Raw genomic sequence first — 16,857 nt, forward strand, 5'->3', positions numbered from 1 at the left:
TCTCTTCTTTGGTCCTTGAATACACTAATGAGATCCTTATCTTCAGAAAAGCTGCTAATATAAAGCACAATGCCTTATCACTCAAAAATCAAATACGACACAATCTAAGAAGGTGTACGTAAGCAGGAGGAAACACATTAGAGCCACCTCAATCTAGGTATGTTGGTCTATGATATCAAGAGCATTGAGTTTTGTTCCCAAGATTAATGCCTTTCTGTGAAAACACTTGGGAGTATCAAAAACCACCAGGGTACCAAGAATTTGAGTCCAGCTCAAAGGCATTATTGTGTTCAAGTCTATTTCCTCCAGCCTCTCTCTCCTATCATCTACCCTCTGTCCCTTGCTCTAGTTCCATCTCCCTGTCCGTGAGGTCCACGCTGTACACCCAAGGATTGCAGAGATGAAGGCTGACAGGTACTGGAATTGATCTCTTCCCTGATCCTTCCTCTACTTCACCCCATGTGGCCTAATCTTCACTAAACATTTTTTTAAAGATACTTGTAAAGTGTAATATAGTTTCAATGCACATGTGTATACTTTAATGTAAATAACCATTCTGGCCAAGAAAGGACTTTCAGTACTCTCAGATAAGCAAATGACTCTTGGTATATAATTATACTTTTTTTTGTATGTATGAAAACATTTTTTTCAATGAGCACCTAATTCCTAGAGCTCCACTGAAATGTTTGTTTTATTTTAGTTTAAACCAACTAATACTTTCTAACAAGCGTGAGTCTTTCTCTGAATAGCTACTGAAATACCAACATGGAGGACCAGTTTTATAAATGTCCTTAAATTGAACACAAATATCTTTTGCATGGATAAACTACTAAAAGCAATAGATAGAAACTATGACAAAATTATTTCACTAATTCAATATTTTATTTGGTGTCAAGGCATATTAACTTTTTGAGTTATAAGTCATTTCATTAGTGAAACAAACCGTCTAGAAAATATTATCCATTGTGCCACTAGAATTGAAGAGGAGTTAAGTCTCATTTATTGAAGCATTTACATTTTTTTTTAATATCCACTTAGGTATAAAACTTTTGTTAAGAAAGATAACACTTTTTATTGCATTATATAATTTCATATTTTACAGGAGTCATAATGCAAACTCATAAGCATAAATATACATGATGCAACCATTAAAAGATTTAAAACTGGAAACTAGAATTTTAACAGGCAAAATACTTAATATGGCTTTTAAGAAAAGTAACTAACTGTTGAGAAATGATGTTATTGCCCCATTCTAGTCATTTCTCATCAAGTGAACATAAAATTATGATCTCTTTAAAATGGTACCTGTTATCTAAGCCAATGCTGCACACATGTAGTATGCAATGATTCAGGGTTTCTTAAATACATATGTACATATATATAGATATACAGTACACAGACAGTTGTTTTAATACCCCTGAACATCTTGAGTAAAACTATTACGACTTTTCTATTATAAAACTACTTGAAAAGTGGGTATAACTTCTTGGTATTGCAGTTCAATCCTACAGAATTGAAAAAAAACCCAAAATGTAGATTATAAATACATTTTACAAAAAACTGAATAGTGGTCCCGCACTTTATATTGCAGTGAAAACATTTGATTCATTTAAAGGTATTTACATCTTGTTGTCCTTGGTTTCTGTGTGAAATATACAGAAGAAGAATGAGAATATTGCAGGCAGGCCTATTTGTTAGGTTTTTCTACTTGTTCATTGTTGTGTAAGTTTCAAATCTCTTCTTTTGAATTGTTTATTTCTATTTGCCTTGTATTACTGCTGCTGCTGCTTCTTTTGGTGTTCTGGGAACACTGGGTGACTTTACTTCTAGGAACAGGAAGAAAAGATTTAACTCTTGAAACACCCAACTCAGTCTTTGATTTACTGTTGCTGCATTCGGTCGCTTGATGGCTGCTGAGAGGACTGACCTCCTGTAAGAAAGGCAAACAAAATAGGTTGTCAATTTGACATCGTTCCCAGCTTCTGTGATCAGTCCTAACTTCCTCCTCTCCGTCCCTGAACAAGCATGTAGGAGTTTCTCAAGTTCTCATGAAAAAACGAACAAAAGACAATGGATGGGAGAAGCCAATCCTTAATGTCCTATAAACCCACTGGCTGATTTTCATTAGGTCCTTTGCAGTATCACAAAAGTGCTATATACAGGAGTCAGTGAATCAAGTGCCAGAATCTGGGGTCTCCTCACCAGCTGGGGTTGTATGAAGTCCTAGGCCTGAGGAAATCAAACTGGACTACTCCAACCATTTTTAAGCAGTTCTACAATTCAACTCTTTCACCTTGAGCATGTCACTTAATTTTTCTGCCTTTAGATCTAATTGGACTATTACTCAACACATATTTTGAATGTTTACAAGACAAGCACTGTTCTAGGTGCCTGGCTTACAGTAGAGAATGCAAAAGAGCACCATCCTTGCTCTGATGGAGCTTCTGTTGTGAATTAAAGTTCCTGCATAGCAATTCTCTATGACTAAGGAGCTCAAGATCTTCCGTTCTTGGAAACTGCATGCTCTTGTTTTTCTAGTGTTTCAGAACTCTTCTGATCACCTGGTCTAGGTCTCTCATTTTGCCCCCGAGGAACCAGAGTTGGATAGGTGAGAGTGATGATGCTGGGATAAGACCTTTTCCCTGATCTTGAGTTCACTTGGGTAGCCTCACTTCATATTTGGCAGGTGCAGAACTGAACTCAAGTGAGTATGAAGTGTGACAGGTGAAGAGGAAAGGGTTCCATGGGAAGAAGGAAGGGTGAAGATGGACATGGGGAAGTGTAGGGTATGGTGTTGAAATAGTAAATTACATGTAAAAATAAGTTATGTGAAGTTTAAGGACATATTTGGAAAGAAATGGGGTGGAAAATAAGGAGGATGAGAGATCAGAGGTATGTGTTGGAGAGTGGGTCTAAGCCCTGGCTGCACATGCGAATCACCAAGGAGCTTTTAAAAACCCCAACATCCAGGTTGTACCTTGGACCAATTACATCAGAACCTCTAGGGCATGTGGTCCAGGTACCGGGGATGGGAAAAAAAAATCCTCAAGTGGATTTCATTATGCCACCAAAATGAGAACTTCTGCTTTAGGGGGTTTAATCTGCATCTTAATGAGAAGAAAACATTTATTAGTATCTACTCTCCTGATGATTTAAATCTGTATTTATGTAAATATGGGGTTTTTTGTTTGTTTTAAGAAGGCTGGCTGACATGCTACCTGATTAATAGGCCCCTCTCTGGCCGCACAGGAGAAAGTGATTTCACAGACAGCTCTTACTTCTAAAGGGAATTACTTCCTGATAACAGAAGAGACTGGGCATCTAACCAAGAAATGCTCGCTGCGTTTATCACGGTAGAAGAGGTATGAGCCTGTGACGCTCTCAGGAGGCTGGCAAATGCCAAATGAGTACACTTCACCCTCTGCTGGCAGGTTCTGAGAAGAACATCTAGCCACGGGGAACAGTCCTCACAATGCGTTCAGTGGGCAAAGCAATAGGGGGCAGCTGTCCTAATACCTGCATCAAACCGCACATTTAAACAACTCTATGGTTCTTTCTGAAGAGCCCAGAAAGTATAAAATGATCCATTTTTTAAAAAGGTCCCTTTTAAAACAAAGCTTAGCCTACTTTCAGTACTATTTTTCTGGACAGTACCTTATTGTAGCAACCCACTAGGGTCCTGTGACAGAAAAAGAGGTACAAAACTGTCCTCATTAGCCATAGTACAATAGCTGCCAGTCGTCACTACTGGTCAACCTTTTTGTAGTGGACAAAGAGTGGCTCATCGCACCCCTTCCCACTGATTGCTGCGCGAGGGGTCCTGGAGGCCCAAGATAGGTGTTCTGAACCACCGCTCCTGAACAAATATTTTCCAGCCAGAATTCTCCGCAGGGACCCCAGGTCACCTCCTTAGTCATCCTCCCTTACCTGCTCTCCAAACTATGCTTTTGCTGTGCTTCTAAACTGTTCCCAATTGGGGAAAAAAAGCAAATACTATACCGAGTAAGCCAGACAGGTCATGCTCTTCTTCACAGATCATCATGTTATATATTTTTTATACGAGAACTCAGCCTTGTTAATATTCCCCCCAACACACAGAGCTTCGCGGGTAACTAATCAGGACTGAAACCTAACGAAGCCATGAGAGAGCAGGGCAGGGGAGCCCAAGGCTGTCCAGTGATCAGAGGAGGGTTAATAATGTAACAGTCTCACCACGCTGACTTTATAATTCTGCTTTCTGCACTGCCCCCCAACAGGTCTGTGTCAGCTGCCATGCGAGGGGATGAGAACAGGATGTGAACCACAATCGACATGGCTTGGTGAGCAAACCACACGTTGCTAAATGCCTCTTACAAAATATGCATCCTCCTAAAATCACTATGGGATGAGAAGTAGTGTTATTGTTTCCGTTCACCCAGGAGTACCATGCTGGGCCATCTCAACTCTTGGCATTTAGTAACCAACCGCAGAAGTTACTTCAAGAGGTTAAGGAACTCTATTGGAATCCTGGCTCTTCTATTTGACATTCTGATTTGTTTTTAAAGGAAAGTCTCTCACTGAAACATATGCATGATACGGCAAGTTAAAGTAAACCAGAATGAGATTTTTTTTGTGTGTAGATCTTTGTTATCACTCAGCACTTTGCTAAAATTAACTCCAATTTTCCAAAATAGTGCTCAAATGAAATTCAATATCCCATTTTAAAATACAGGAAAGAAGACAGAAAGTTACATTAGTTCTAGTTTCGGCATAAACAAATGGACAAGACACCCAAAATTTTGGAATCAAGTTTTTCGGCATCAAATAGAAGGAAAAAGAATGCTTTTCTATGTGATTCTTTCAAGCTATTATCCAAACAATAATTTTTCTAACCTTGATTACCTAGTGAACACTTTTGCCTTTATCCTATTTATTTCCCAACTATGGTTTAAAAGTAACTTTGTGATGCACATTGAAAGATTTGTGAAGTCAAATTCCACAACAATCCTTCTTTGTCCCATTTAGGAGGGAAAGGGGACACTTACCTTTTGTGACACTGGCATTCTTGGATTATTAACAGTTGCTGAAAATGCAGGGTTGTTTCCTGAACGATCAAACCTCCCTAAATCATCCCCGGAATCAGCAATCTGGAAAATACGCAGTTTATCAAGTCACTGTGGAAAACCCACAACAGAAGTGTGATCCTTCTCTTACTGTCAGAAGCTCTACAGAACAGACCTTCAAGTCCTATAATGTTCATATAAAGACTTGAAGTCTTTATAAAGACTTGAAGTCTTCATGTGAAACTAACGGCAAATGCATGAGAAATAGCCTCTAAGGAAAAAGTCTTTTAAAGTCAGAAGACAACCAAATGAGCCCTATTAAAAAAAAAAAAAAATCACTTGGCACAAAATGAAAGGATATAAAATTTGCAAGATTTTTCATTGTTACCTTATTTTTCCAGAGGTTAAGTATTTCGACTCATTTCCAGCGACATTAAATAAGCTAGTCAGTCAGTTCTACTTTGTCCAGAGATTATGACTGTCTAAATACAATAGGTGAGTCTTTGGGTGGAAGCTGCACAAGTTATAACTACCTTCTTATGCTCCCTTTCAAGTAAAAGGCATTTATCAAGGAAGTTTGGTCAAATTTGCTGCAGATATCAGGGTGCCAAAACAGGTTGAACTTGATGCTGTTAATGCTTCGAGATTTTGGGTCACTGATTTCCATATTTGGATCTCAAATTTCACAGCTTGAAGACTCAGACTCAACAAATTACACAGGCCACTTATTTTTTTTTATTTGTAAGGAAAGTTGCCGTTCTATCCAGAACACAAGGCTGCTGTAATGCTCTCTTACTGATCGGTGACTTATGGGCCAAAGTTAGGAATACGAAAAGGAAAAGGATGTATTGGTGTAATTTGTGGTAACGCAATTAACATATGCAATTTTCACTTCAGGTTTTTTCAGAGAAGCTATGCTAAATAGAGCTCCCTTATTGTAGAAGGGGTATTTTGGAAGAAAGGGCTTTTCTAAGCAAGGTAAGGGATGTTCTGATTTGGAGCATTAACATGCTATTTGATAAGGAATTTCTGTCAGGGAGTGAGAGTTACAATGTGGCTCTAAGAAGTCTCTCAGCTGCTGGGTGGAACCATTCAATGTCCTCCCCCAAGCGTCCTGCTTACCTTGCTTATATCAGATTCAGATTTGCTGGAGCACATGCTCTGAAGTTCCTTGACAAGGTCCGCTTCATCATCCGAACCCAGAGAGAGTCTTTGATCCAAATTCAATGTCAATGATAGATCATTCTCTAGAGACCTAAAAAGTTTTTAACATCCTTTAAAGGCATCCATCAATGTCACTTATGCAACAACCCACTCCCACTGGATTTTGAAAACTCCCACTTAAAATTCTCAATAGGGTAAAATTTTATTACACAAAGAAATCTACTTTCACTTAAAACATTTCCCTCTTCTTCTCTGTCTCCAAAGATAAAGCTAAGACACTGTGTGCAGGGGGCAGTGTGATAATGGAGTAAATATGAATTTACCACATATTAGCAATATGACCACAGGTCAGGTGTTCTTTTTGTCCTCAACACCTCACTCAGTTCCTGGGTTCCCTTCTCTCTAACAAATTCCTTATACCTACAACGTAGAGTTATTACAAATATTATATAGGCTGTTGAATACAACAGCTCTAACAGTGGACCTGGCAGAAACAAGCATGTGATGCAGATTCAGTGACCCCCCCCTCACCCCCTTCTGTAATTCTGTGAACCAGGGCACAGGGTCCTAAATGTTACCTGCCAAGTGATTGAGCACACAATTTACTGGGCTACACTGGGGACCTATTTATAAACTACCAAGCATTTTTATTCTATGATAAATAATTCCTTATTTCAGCTTACAAGTTTGGAGGTATAATCAACAATTCCCTAGGAGCAAAATAAGAAAAAAATAAGTCATGCTATGTTTCTGTAAATTTATCATTTAAAAAAAAAAACAAAACAGTTATCTAAAAGTCTGTTTAAAAGTTCACAAGTGCAGGATTTTACCATATCTTTGTCAAATGCATTAATAATAACTATCAAATTTGATACAAAATGAAGCCAATGATATTTCTAACCTTTTAACAAACTAAAAGCAAAATAGGCTTTCTGTCAACTTTTTTTTAAAATTCATTCATTAGATTTCAGTTTAATACTAGCATTTGAATTACCTCTTGCTTTTTAGAAAATTAACAGTGTAATAGTTGCACAGACTCATAATGAGAATGTGTATTGTTTGTTATGAGTTAAATCTACAAGGCAAACTTACTTTTGTTTTGACAGAGAAGCATTCCTGTTACAATTCAGCTGTAATATAGTCTTATTTTTCATACCTGTTTAAAGAAAAAAAATGTAATCATTTCAACAGAATGTCCCTGTGCATCTTGAACTCTGTATTTAAAAGAAACAGACTATGGACTCTGCTGTATTTTCATATTGTTTTTGGATTAAATCCATCTCTTGAGGTCCTGTGGAAGGTCAGGGAATGACCAACAACCTCATGTATTGATATATTTATGACTAAAGACAGTACAACTCACACCACCTGAGGCTCAATTCAGGAATCTTCAGCTCTGCTTTCATCAATGGACCCTATTCTAACCAGTCAAGTCCCCACATCCTTAGGTCTTTGTTCTCAAAGTACCTAAAAAGGGGTTAATACATGCCTTTTGATGATGGTAATTTCCCTTTCTCTCCCTTTGTTTGCCTTCCAACGTTACTGACTATGTAGATCTGGAGCAGTTTTTGATGTCTGGGCCCCATGATATATTACAGTGCGGGTGGCCTTAGTCGTGTAGAAATTTAACTTTTTTAATTGCTTTGCATTTTACAGAAAACAAAATAGGAACAGTATACAAAAAGTCACAGCATTAAAACAAATACTGCATATCATAGCAATGTTCTTCAAACTGCATATTTCAACCCATTTAAAAAAAACAGAATAGGAAATATCAGATTGTACAGGTTGAAGTAAATATATAAATTTGTATCAGTTATAGATACATGCAAATGCATAGGTTTTTTTGTGTGTACTGGTCAGGCTTTGAGAAACACTAAACCATTTTAGACTCAAAATGTCTGTTTCTATAATACACACTCTAAATTTTATAAGTTCATTAACACAGTTGCTTCTGAGGGAATTCTAAAATTGTACGAATGGTGCTAGCACAGATTAATCTCTAAAGAATGATTTTGAAAAATAAGTCGAATTTGATATATCCTGATTAAAAGCAGATCATCAAAGAATCTCTGTATGTTTCCTCATCCATACTTTCATCATTATTGTTAGAAAGCAATGACTAGTAGGTTTCCCCTAATTACCATGTAAGTGCACAGCCTTGGGCCCTGCTCTCCGGAAGCCTGTGACCCAACCCCTCAGTCTTGGTTTAGGTCAGGAAAGAAAAAGGCTGTGTCTTTATTAAATTTTATGAGTTTCCGTAGTGGTCTGAATGGAATGCAAAAGGTTTCTATTTTTTTTTTTTAAACCAATGATGTCAAAAAATCAAAAATCAACCCAAACATTGTTGTAATAATTTTTATATCAAATGTAATTATCAGAAAAAGTTACTATTATAAAAAAAATTAAAAACTAGAGGCATGTCCACCTTTGGTCCTTAACCAATCAGTGGTTCATGCACCTAAACACTGCCCAATGCATTTTATAAATCTCTGCATTGAAGTCAGTGTAAACTATGGTTGCACACAATTTTATTCATCTAAGTTTTCATGTTTCAAAGAATATTTGATATATCCAATAGTTGTACAACTAATAATTATTTAAATGAATTTAAAATAATTTATAACTCAATTTTGCATGATACAGTCTGCCAAGTTAGACTTATTTCCATAATATTAAGTTCATATTCACTTTATGGATTTTGTTTGTCAACTCTAAGTATTGATATATATTGACAATGCCTTATTGTTCAGGAAAGCAGCTGGTCCTGAACCCTATAGGAATTCTAATGAACTTGGAAATGATACAGTGAAGAGCCTGCATGGGTGCCCTTCTTTGAGTGCCATGGATTATTATGAGTGGCACAGACTGAAGAAAACAGCATTGGACTCGCAAGGAACGAAAACATGGACTGCAGAACCCCCTGTTTGTAGAAGTGATTTGGAGCAGGTAACCAAGGGTTTCTGAGCCTCAGTTTTGCTCTCTGTAAATGGAAATGATAATCCTCATCGTAGAGCTCTTTTGGATACTCTCAAGGGATAAACAGGTAAAAGGTATAATCCTTGTTACAGAAAGTCATCTGAGGGAGGCTCTTTGCTCTACTGGGGGGGCTAGAGTCTCATGATTTTATTCCCTGAGTCGAACACTCTAACTTTAGGAAGTAAGGGCAAGTCTTTGGGATCAGAATGTATCCTATTATAAATACATAAAACTTATATTTACAATGAGAGTTTATATTTTTTTTCAGTGACTGTCCATTCAGTCATTTAAAAAAGTGCTCACAATTTATTATCACATACTTGGGGTAATTATAAAACTCTGGCATGTACTGATATGGTTAAAACCATATTAAATTAAAAAAAAATCAATACAAGCTTCAATATAAAAATATAGTAACAAAAGCAACTTTTTCTGTTTTAAGAAAGATAAGATTTTAGGCATCATATTCTTTTACTTAGCAACCCCACTGCTGTCAACTTGCCATAAAATTACATAAAACAGAACATTTTGGGGTGCAAGGGGGCTCTTGAAGACCTAAATTACACGTAACAGAAATCCACAATGCATGTGAGGTTGGAACATCTTTTCAAATATGACTGCCTTTAGGGAGGACATTTAAAATTTGTACAATTGATTATGCTATTATCAAAGCCAAAAGGAAGAGGTCTAATAATTTATTAGAATGTAAACTTTATGAGGGGAGGTATTTTTATCTCCTGTTTTCACTGCTGTATTTCCAGTGCTTAGAATAAAACTTGGTACACAGTACATCCCATGTATGAAAAAAATGTGTAAAGCTGACTCACTTGTAAAGACCTTAAACTGGTATCAAATATGCCTATAATCAAATACGTCTATAACACATACTTCTAAAAATTTAAGGTTGGCTTAGGAATGCATGTTGGCATATTTCTTTCCTTTTATGTGTCAATTTGTATTACATAAATATAATTGTGTGCATCCCAAGAAAATCAAATTAATAAAAAGCAGATGACCATTAACATGGTAAAGATTAAATTTAATTTCAGAATTCTAGTATGAAAGATTATTTTTTCAGGTAGGGGGCTCTCATATTTTTGGAGTGTAACTACCACGTGTTTTATTCCATGAAAATATGCATCTGAAATACTCAGAATTTTGCTTTGTTGAATGCAGAGTGATAAAAATAAAGCACGTTTGCATTCAGAAGCCACCTCATGGGTGCCCACATACGTGTGGGTGACATGCCTGCCCGCCTTACCTTCCTCACTCAGGTCCGGCTTGTTCCAGGTGGGTGAAGAGAACCGGCCAGACTTCTTGCGAGGACTGGTGCTCACCTTTCTCCAGGCACCACTCTCTTTCTTCTTGCTGCAACTGTTGTAACTTGAAACTATGGATAAAGGGAAACTTCCTCCTTTGAAATCAGCTGTGTGCTGGTCTAGCTCTGAAATAACATAAACCATGTTCTGTCAAAAGGACAGAAGCAATAATGCAGTTTCACAGAGTCAAGCAAAATCCAACATTGCCAATACTTAAATAGCCTCTTCAAAATCACAGGCTCGTAATACCCAAGCAGGCGTTTTGTCAACCAGCAAACTTTACTTTGAAGTCTGGTATTTAAACATGAGCCAGTAATGAAAAAAGAGAGAGTTCTAAAGCTGTGTTGTGCAACATCTATTACATGGAGATAACGTCTCTCATTACAAAGAGAGAAAATAGAGCGCCCTAAAAACAAATCCAAGCAAGCATTGCATAAGAGTGTGAATGTCCTCTCCTCCCAGCAGGAACCCACATACCTGCTCTCTGGAGGGGACAGCCATGCAGAACAGCTTTATTAAGCAAGATGCTGAGAGCAGCTCTAACCACAGCCTGCTGCCCCTGGCTGGGGTTTTTAGTTGTTTGCCCAAGGCTGGGTTGTCTTTTCACAGAGGCTCTTGACAATATTGCTTCTTGAACTCTGGGTGCAATGACAGCATTCCACAGCTTAGACATCCACCTTCCGAGAGAGGGGTGGGTTTCACAGTTAGGACCAAGCCTCTCAGGAATCACACACAACTCTACGGGGAACAGGTTGGAAGACTGCGAAACAAAACCTAAGCGTTTCTATGGACAGGCTACCTTTCCCAGGTCATTTTGGAATACGTGAAATTATCCAACACCAAAGTAGTTTGAATTTGCCTTAAAAATACAATGCATTTCAAATGAAACTGCTAACATGTCCCTCACCTTTTTTCTCTATAAGATCCTGGAGAGCTGGAGTGTTGAATAAATGAATGCACAAATAAAATTAAATATATGGAAAGGGAAAAAATACATGGAAAACTTTATAGACTAAAGAAGTCTGGAAAAAGATTTCGTGAAAGTCTGTGTCTAAACAGCTTAAACTTATTTGCCATTTTCCTTAATAAGACGCATATACAGTATTTTAGTATTTCTGCAATTGGGATACATTTTATGATCCCTGGCAAATTAAATCTGCCTGCCCCAAGGCAGGGGCTCAGCGTCTACATGTGGTGGGTTAGCCCTGTGGAGAGGGGATGGGATCAACCAGCCACGGCCTCAGGTGGATTCTTTGCATTAATAGCTGTAGCTGCTGTGGGACTTCAGCCCAAATGTGGAGCACTCAGTGCCAATCAAAATTCCTTCAAAAAAGATTATACTTGTTGCAGCATTAACAAACAGTTAATACAGTTAAAGGCTGTAGACAAAACTCCATCTCCCAGAATAGGAAAGTTTTCAAAGTTATTAGATACTGACATAAGCCTTTCAAGACCGTTAAAACTATTTACTCAGTATCAAGCATCTACTGTCAGCTGCTTTGTTAATGTCTAGTGACGACACATAATTCAGGAAAAAAAAGTACACAGTTACTCCTAAAGGTGCTGAAGGGGTAAAGATGATATAAGCTTTGGCTAAAACAATATATAATTTTTTTAAAAAAGGCAGTTCCTTAATATGGCTGTTGGGAGATAACTCTCCATGGCATTTCTGTACCTCTTATGTCAGCTGTTGCTCTGGATGATCTTTTCAAGGCTGCTTTAGTATCGTAAACCGACTTGGAAAAACAGAGACAGTGTCTCCTTCTGGAGCAGAGGGCAGATTTGTTTCCTGACGATAATGAAAGTTATATTTCCTTCCTGGGCAAAGGGTGGGCAGATTTGCCAGCATCCCCGTTAAAAAACTGGGTGATTCCCAAGCTCACAGTTCCACAGCTTTGATGCAAGGCCAGCATCCACCTGGGCCACTATGCATCACCCCGTAGGACCTGAGGAGGTGGGGAAACCTATGCAAATATGAAGCCTAGGCTGTGGCTGTGCTCTGAGTGATGAAGTGCTGGGTCAGAGGCCACATCCTGAATGTGGCAGGCTAACTTGTCAGCTTGCAGATAAGGTAAAAATCTCAGAGCCTCTAGCTCTTGACAATGACCATGCAGCAGACAGGAAAGGCCAAAACTGGTTCCTAAGAATCTTGAGGCTCTGGATGTTAAAAAAAGAAAAAAAAAAAAAAAAAGGCTTACATTTACTCATGAAACTGATAAAGGGGTAATTATATGAGTAAATGTTTCTGCTTTTTAACAAGAAATTGCTGTATACTTTTTAATATAGCACTTCTTGTGTTCCCTCAATTAACTGTTATTAAATTGATAGTTTGTCTTACAATAGAGAGGGCATATTATCTGCATACCCTGCTTTTCAAAATAGATTTCTGTCCAGGATGCCAGAAAGTACAGAATCAAATCTAACGGCGAATCACAGAACCCTTCCTAAGTAAGCTGGATGGTGACAAATTTTTTCCTCCTTTCAGTTTCCTTCTAATTTTCTATTTCATTAACCTTACTGTATATACGTCTGTTTTCATAAGCTGCTCTAAAACACAGTAAGTACATAAGTCTCATTAATAAAAGAGGAAGCTTTTCAATTCATCAACAGAATGTAAGTGGGTTTTTTGGGGGGTGGGGTGGGGGGATGGTTACAGGATACTTGACCGAATGTCTCATGTGGGCCTTCCCCAGGAGACACTGCCCAGCAAGTCGCACATGAGTCTGATGAAAGTTTTGCAAACAGAGGGGAATTGGGACCTATCTAGTCTTAGCAAAAATAGTTTCCTTAGGAAGTACCCACCACACGAGTCACGGTCGTCCTCTGACAGGAGCACAGGGCACTGGCTTTCCATGTTCATCACAAGAGGTGGCACAAGGTGGCCCCTTCAGCTTTCGCACCCCCAAACATTCCCAATCAGCCAGGGCTCTACTTTAAATAGGCAAAGAAGGATCAATGACACTTACTTCACTGTCGCTTGGGCGTGCCCTGGGATCACAGGACAAGACAGGAAATACTTTGGCCCAAGAAGTGCTTCCGGTGTGCCCAAGCGGGCCAGGCACGAGTTGAGCTGGCGCCAGACAGCCAGGGCCCAGTCGACCGTCTTGCACACGGGGTCGCAGGGAGAAGGCACCTGACCCCTGAACTAGAGACAGGGAGGGGGAAGACGGGGGCTTGGTTTACAACGGTGCTTCTTGTCCTTTTGTTTCGAACACTCCAAAACTAAGAATATAAAAATTCAAACTGTAGAACAAAACTGTAGCCAAATCTGATTTTACCTTCACTTGGGGTGGCTGGAAGAGGGCTAGGTAATAACATACTCTCTGACGTGTGTTAGCACGAGATACAGATCTGTAGCTTATTACATGCAATGAAAGGATTCAGACACGATAGCGCAGTAAGACACCTTGGATGAGGTGTCTTACTTGGATGAATTCTTAAACATCAATTCGGGAAGAAATCATTTTTCACATGTGTATAGAATTCCTCACAAGGTCTTGCAAATAGTAGGTGTTCAAAAAAGGATTCTGAATAAATGAAATTAAAATTACATTAAATATTTTAATATCTTGGGTAAGTTATAAGATGGCATACCTGGATCTGTGGCATGTTCATCTTGTATTACTTCTAATTTCCCTAGAAGGAAGGCTCAGATAAAATGCTAACTTCATCAAAATGCTCTGACAGCATAAAGAAGTATGTTTTCAAATTTTAAAATGTGCAAATTTTAAGTAATACTGTATAACATACAGTTGAATGGGAGTATTATATCTTATAGTTGGATAGTTGAATTATATCTTATAAAAGGTCCCTTTTTGGTAGTACAGAGGGGTCACAAAAGGACAAAGATTTATTTACTATGAGGAGAAACCTCTCAAATATTTAGAAGTCAGATACAGCAATTGACTCTGTATTTCATAAAAAAGCAGATTCACATAAATCTCTACTTTACCAAGGAATTATGATATTAAGACTGAGGATAATACATGAATGTTTTTATGTCCTACATGAGGGGAGAGAATTTGGCCTAGAAAAAATGAAAGAATGGTTCAGTGATTCTAGCAGCTCCGTTAAAGTAACATCACTGTGTTACATGAGGCTTTGGGATCTGTTATCATAGTTTCCCTTTTCATCAAAAGAGGAACAATCATATTTCTCCCACTTTCTCTGATCCTCTTCCAGCGAGAATGAGATCATGTGCTACAATTAATAGCTGAATATTAATTTCCTACTAAAGAAAGTATAATTATTTTTTATTAAATACTAGAAGCCTGGTATTGTCCAAAAAAGGTCTGCTTACTTATATCCCTGTAAGGAGCTGGAAGAAGAAATTTTGATCACGTGCCAGTGTGCTTCTAAGCGCCCCCAAATATTTGGTTCCATCCTGCAGTTACAAGATTTCTGGCGTTTTGCAGGAGTCATTCATTCCCATTGTACCCCTAACCCCAGGAATCCATTTTATTAACCTACTTGAAGTGATTCCTGATAAATGAAAGGCATTACCTCCCCTCCCCTTTCTATTCTTCACAGCACACCCCACTTGCCCATTCACAAATACAATGGAGGAAAGTGTAGAGCCTGAAGCTTGGAACTTTCCTTTCAAAATAAGTAAAATCAATCCTTTTCAAACTATGTTTACCAGAGAGCCAGAGGAGGGAAAAGGAGGTACACTTTACCAGGTAAGATGTACCTTTCAAGGAAAATTAGCATGGCCCCTGCACAAGAAAGACACGCAAATTCGTGAAGCGTTCCATGTTTTTCTCTTGGGTAAACCAGGGATTTTGATGTGTCAGTGTAGGTTCCTCCTTGATAAGAAAAGGCACCGTTCTGGTGATAATGGAGGAGACTATGCATGTGTGGGGAGCAAGAGGTAGTAGATGGGAAATCTCTGTACCCTCCTTTCAATTTTATTGTAAACCTAAAACTGCTCTAAAAATAATGACGTCTTTAAGAAAAAAAACTGGTATCTTTTGCAATTATTTAGGTGAATTTTTTGGCAATAAGATTTAAATATTAATAGTGATGAAGTTAATGGAAGTATCAATAATCTGAAAAGCTGTATACCTATGACTGTCTTTGCCTCACCTTTCTTCCTACTGGTTGAGGTCATATAATAGACGTGCTTTGGTCAAAAGAATATATTTACGACCAGGCAACTGACTTTAGCAGAGCTTGGGACAGAGGATTTCTGATTCAGTTAGGAATTTCAGATACTAATGCAAATCACCACTAGCAGGCACTGTTGACTGAATTACCAAAGGCATTCCCATCCCACACTTCTCCCTCCACCCGCCTCCCACGGCCCCAACTCCACAAATGCATGTACGTTCACACACTCTAACATAACAGACACTGAATTTTGTTCAGGAACTTGGTGGAGAGCTTTGGCCTTGGGAAGGTAATTCTAGCCAAGGTCTCTGGCGGAGAGGTGTGCATGAAACCAGTCTGGTTAATGAACCATTACGGGGAAATCTTCTTTCTGGGAGTTTCAGAAAAAGATTCTTTCCCCCTGATAAGGAGGAGACAAAGGAAGCCGAAGTTCCCTCTCTGCACAACATCCTGCTTCCTGCCTATGAACAAGTTTGTGTGAGGGCGTGATGCCCAAAGTCCTGCAATCCTGAAGGGAGGCCAAGAGACTCACCCAGACCTGGGACCTGACATCACAAAGGTGTGAATGGACATCATCAACACCTACTGCAAGGCATCTGGTTATACAAGGGAAAAAAGCCTTTTTGTGTGTGTGTGAAGCAGCTAGCAGTGGGGTGTTGTGTTACCTACAGCTTAAAATCCTGTGCTGATACAATGAAGATCCTGTCCTCCAAGTGTGGCCCAACTGTGCAGGATTAAATGATAAAATCTTGCTAAATCGAGCTCTTTTATTTCAAGTCCACCCAGACACTCAGCTACTGGCCCAATTTATGAATATTAAATAGTGATATACTCCAGTTGGTCAGCACTGAATTAATTTTGTTATCTTGATAGAATACAGAATATTTTATTATTCTGAAAAATCACTAGAAGTGATTATTATTCTTGAAAATCTGTCAACAGATAGAGATTTCTAATTTTTTCCATGTGACTTTTTAATAGCGCACTGTAACAAATATTAAAACTGGCTTGAGTGATGGATACTGAAGGCTCCAAGGAAGCAGTAGCTTTTCCTTAAGAAGAGTGATTAATTTTCTAATCTTGTTTCCCACAGCATTTAGAATTTGGAGAGACTCCTCGAGAATAGTTCATAAAAAAAGTAAAACCTATTTGCTTTTTAAAATACTTAATGTAGTCCAGAAATTGCTATGGGTTTTACATGCATTATCCTATTTAACCCTTGCATATCCCCAAATTTTACTTGC

General features: G+C 38.4%; 1 protein-coding gene across 4 annotated transcripts in view; it reads right to left on the reverse strand.

Moving 5' to 3' along the window:
• Window positions 1-406: 406 nt before the first annotated feature.
• CTTNBP2 (cortactin binding protein 2) overlaps window positions 407-16,857 on the reverse strand; it is a 156,459-nt gene continuing 140,008 nt past the window's right edge. For all 4 annotated transcript variants that reach the window (XM_082399966.1, XM_082399964.1, XM_082399965.1 and 1 more), the window contains 7 exons: window positions 13,471-13,649; window positions 10,982-11,181; window positions 10,447-10,629; window positions 7,299-7,362; window positions 6,165-6,297; window positions 5,025-5,126; window positions 407-1,930 (listed from right to left, as the gene is read on the reverse strand). In XM_082399966.1, coding sequence (XP_082256092.1) covers window positions 1,730-1,930; window positions 5,025-5,126; window positions 6,165-6,297; window positions 7,299-7,362; window positions 10,447-10,629; window positions 10,982-11,181; window positions 13,471-13,649 — 1,062 coding nt within the window. In that variant the 3' untranslated portion in view covers window positions 407-1,729. The remainder of the gene's footprint in view (window positions 1,931-5,024; window positions 5,127-6,164; window positions 6,298-7,298; window positions 7,363-10,446; window positions 10,630-10,981; window positions 11,182-13,470; window positions 13,650-16,857) is intronic.

This window comes from Balaenoptera borealis (assembly GCF_965194805.1).
Source record: "Balaenoptera borealis genome assembly, chromosome: 7".
Lineage (NCBI taxonomy): Eukaryota > Metazoa > Chordata > Mammalia > Artiodactyla > Balaenopteridae > Balaenoptera > Balaenoptera borealis.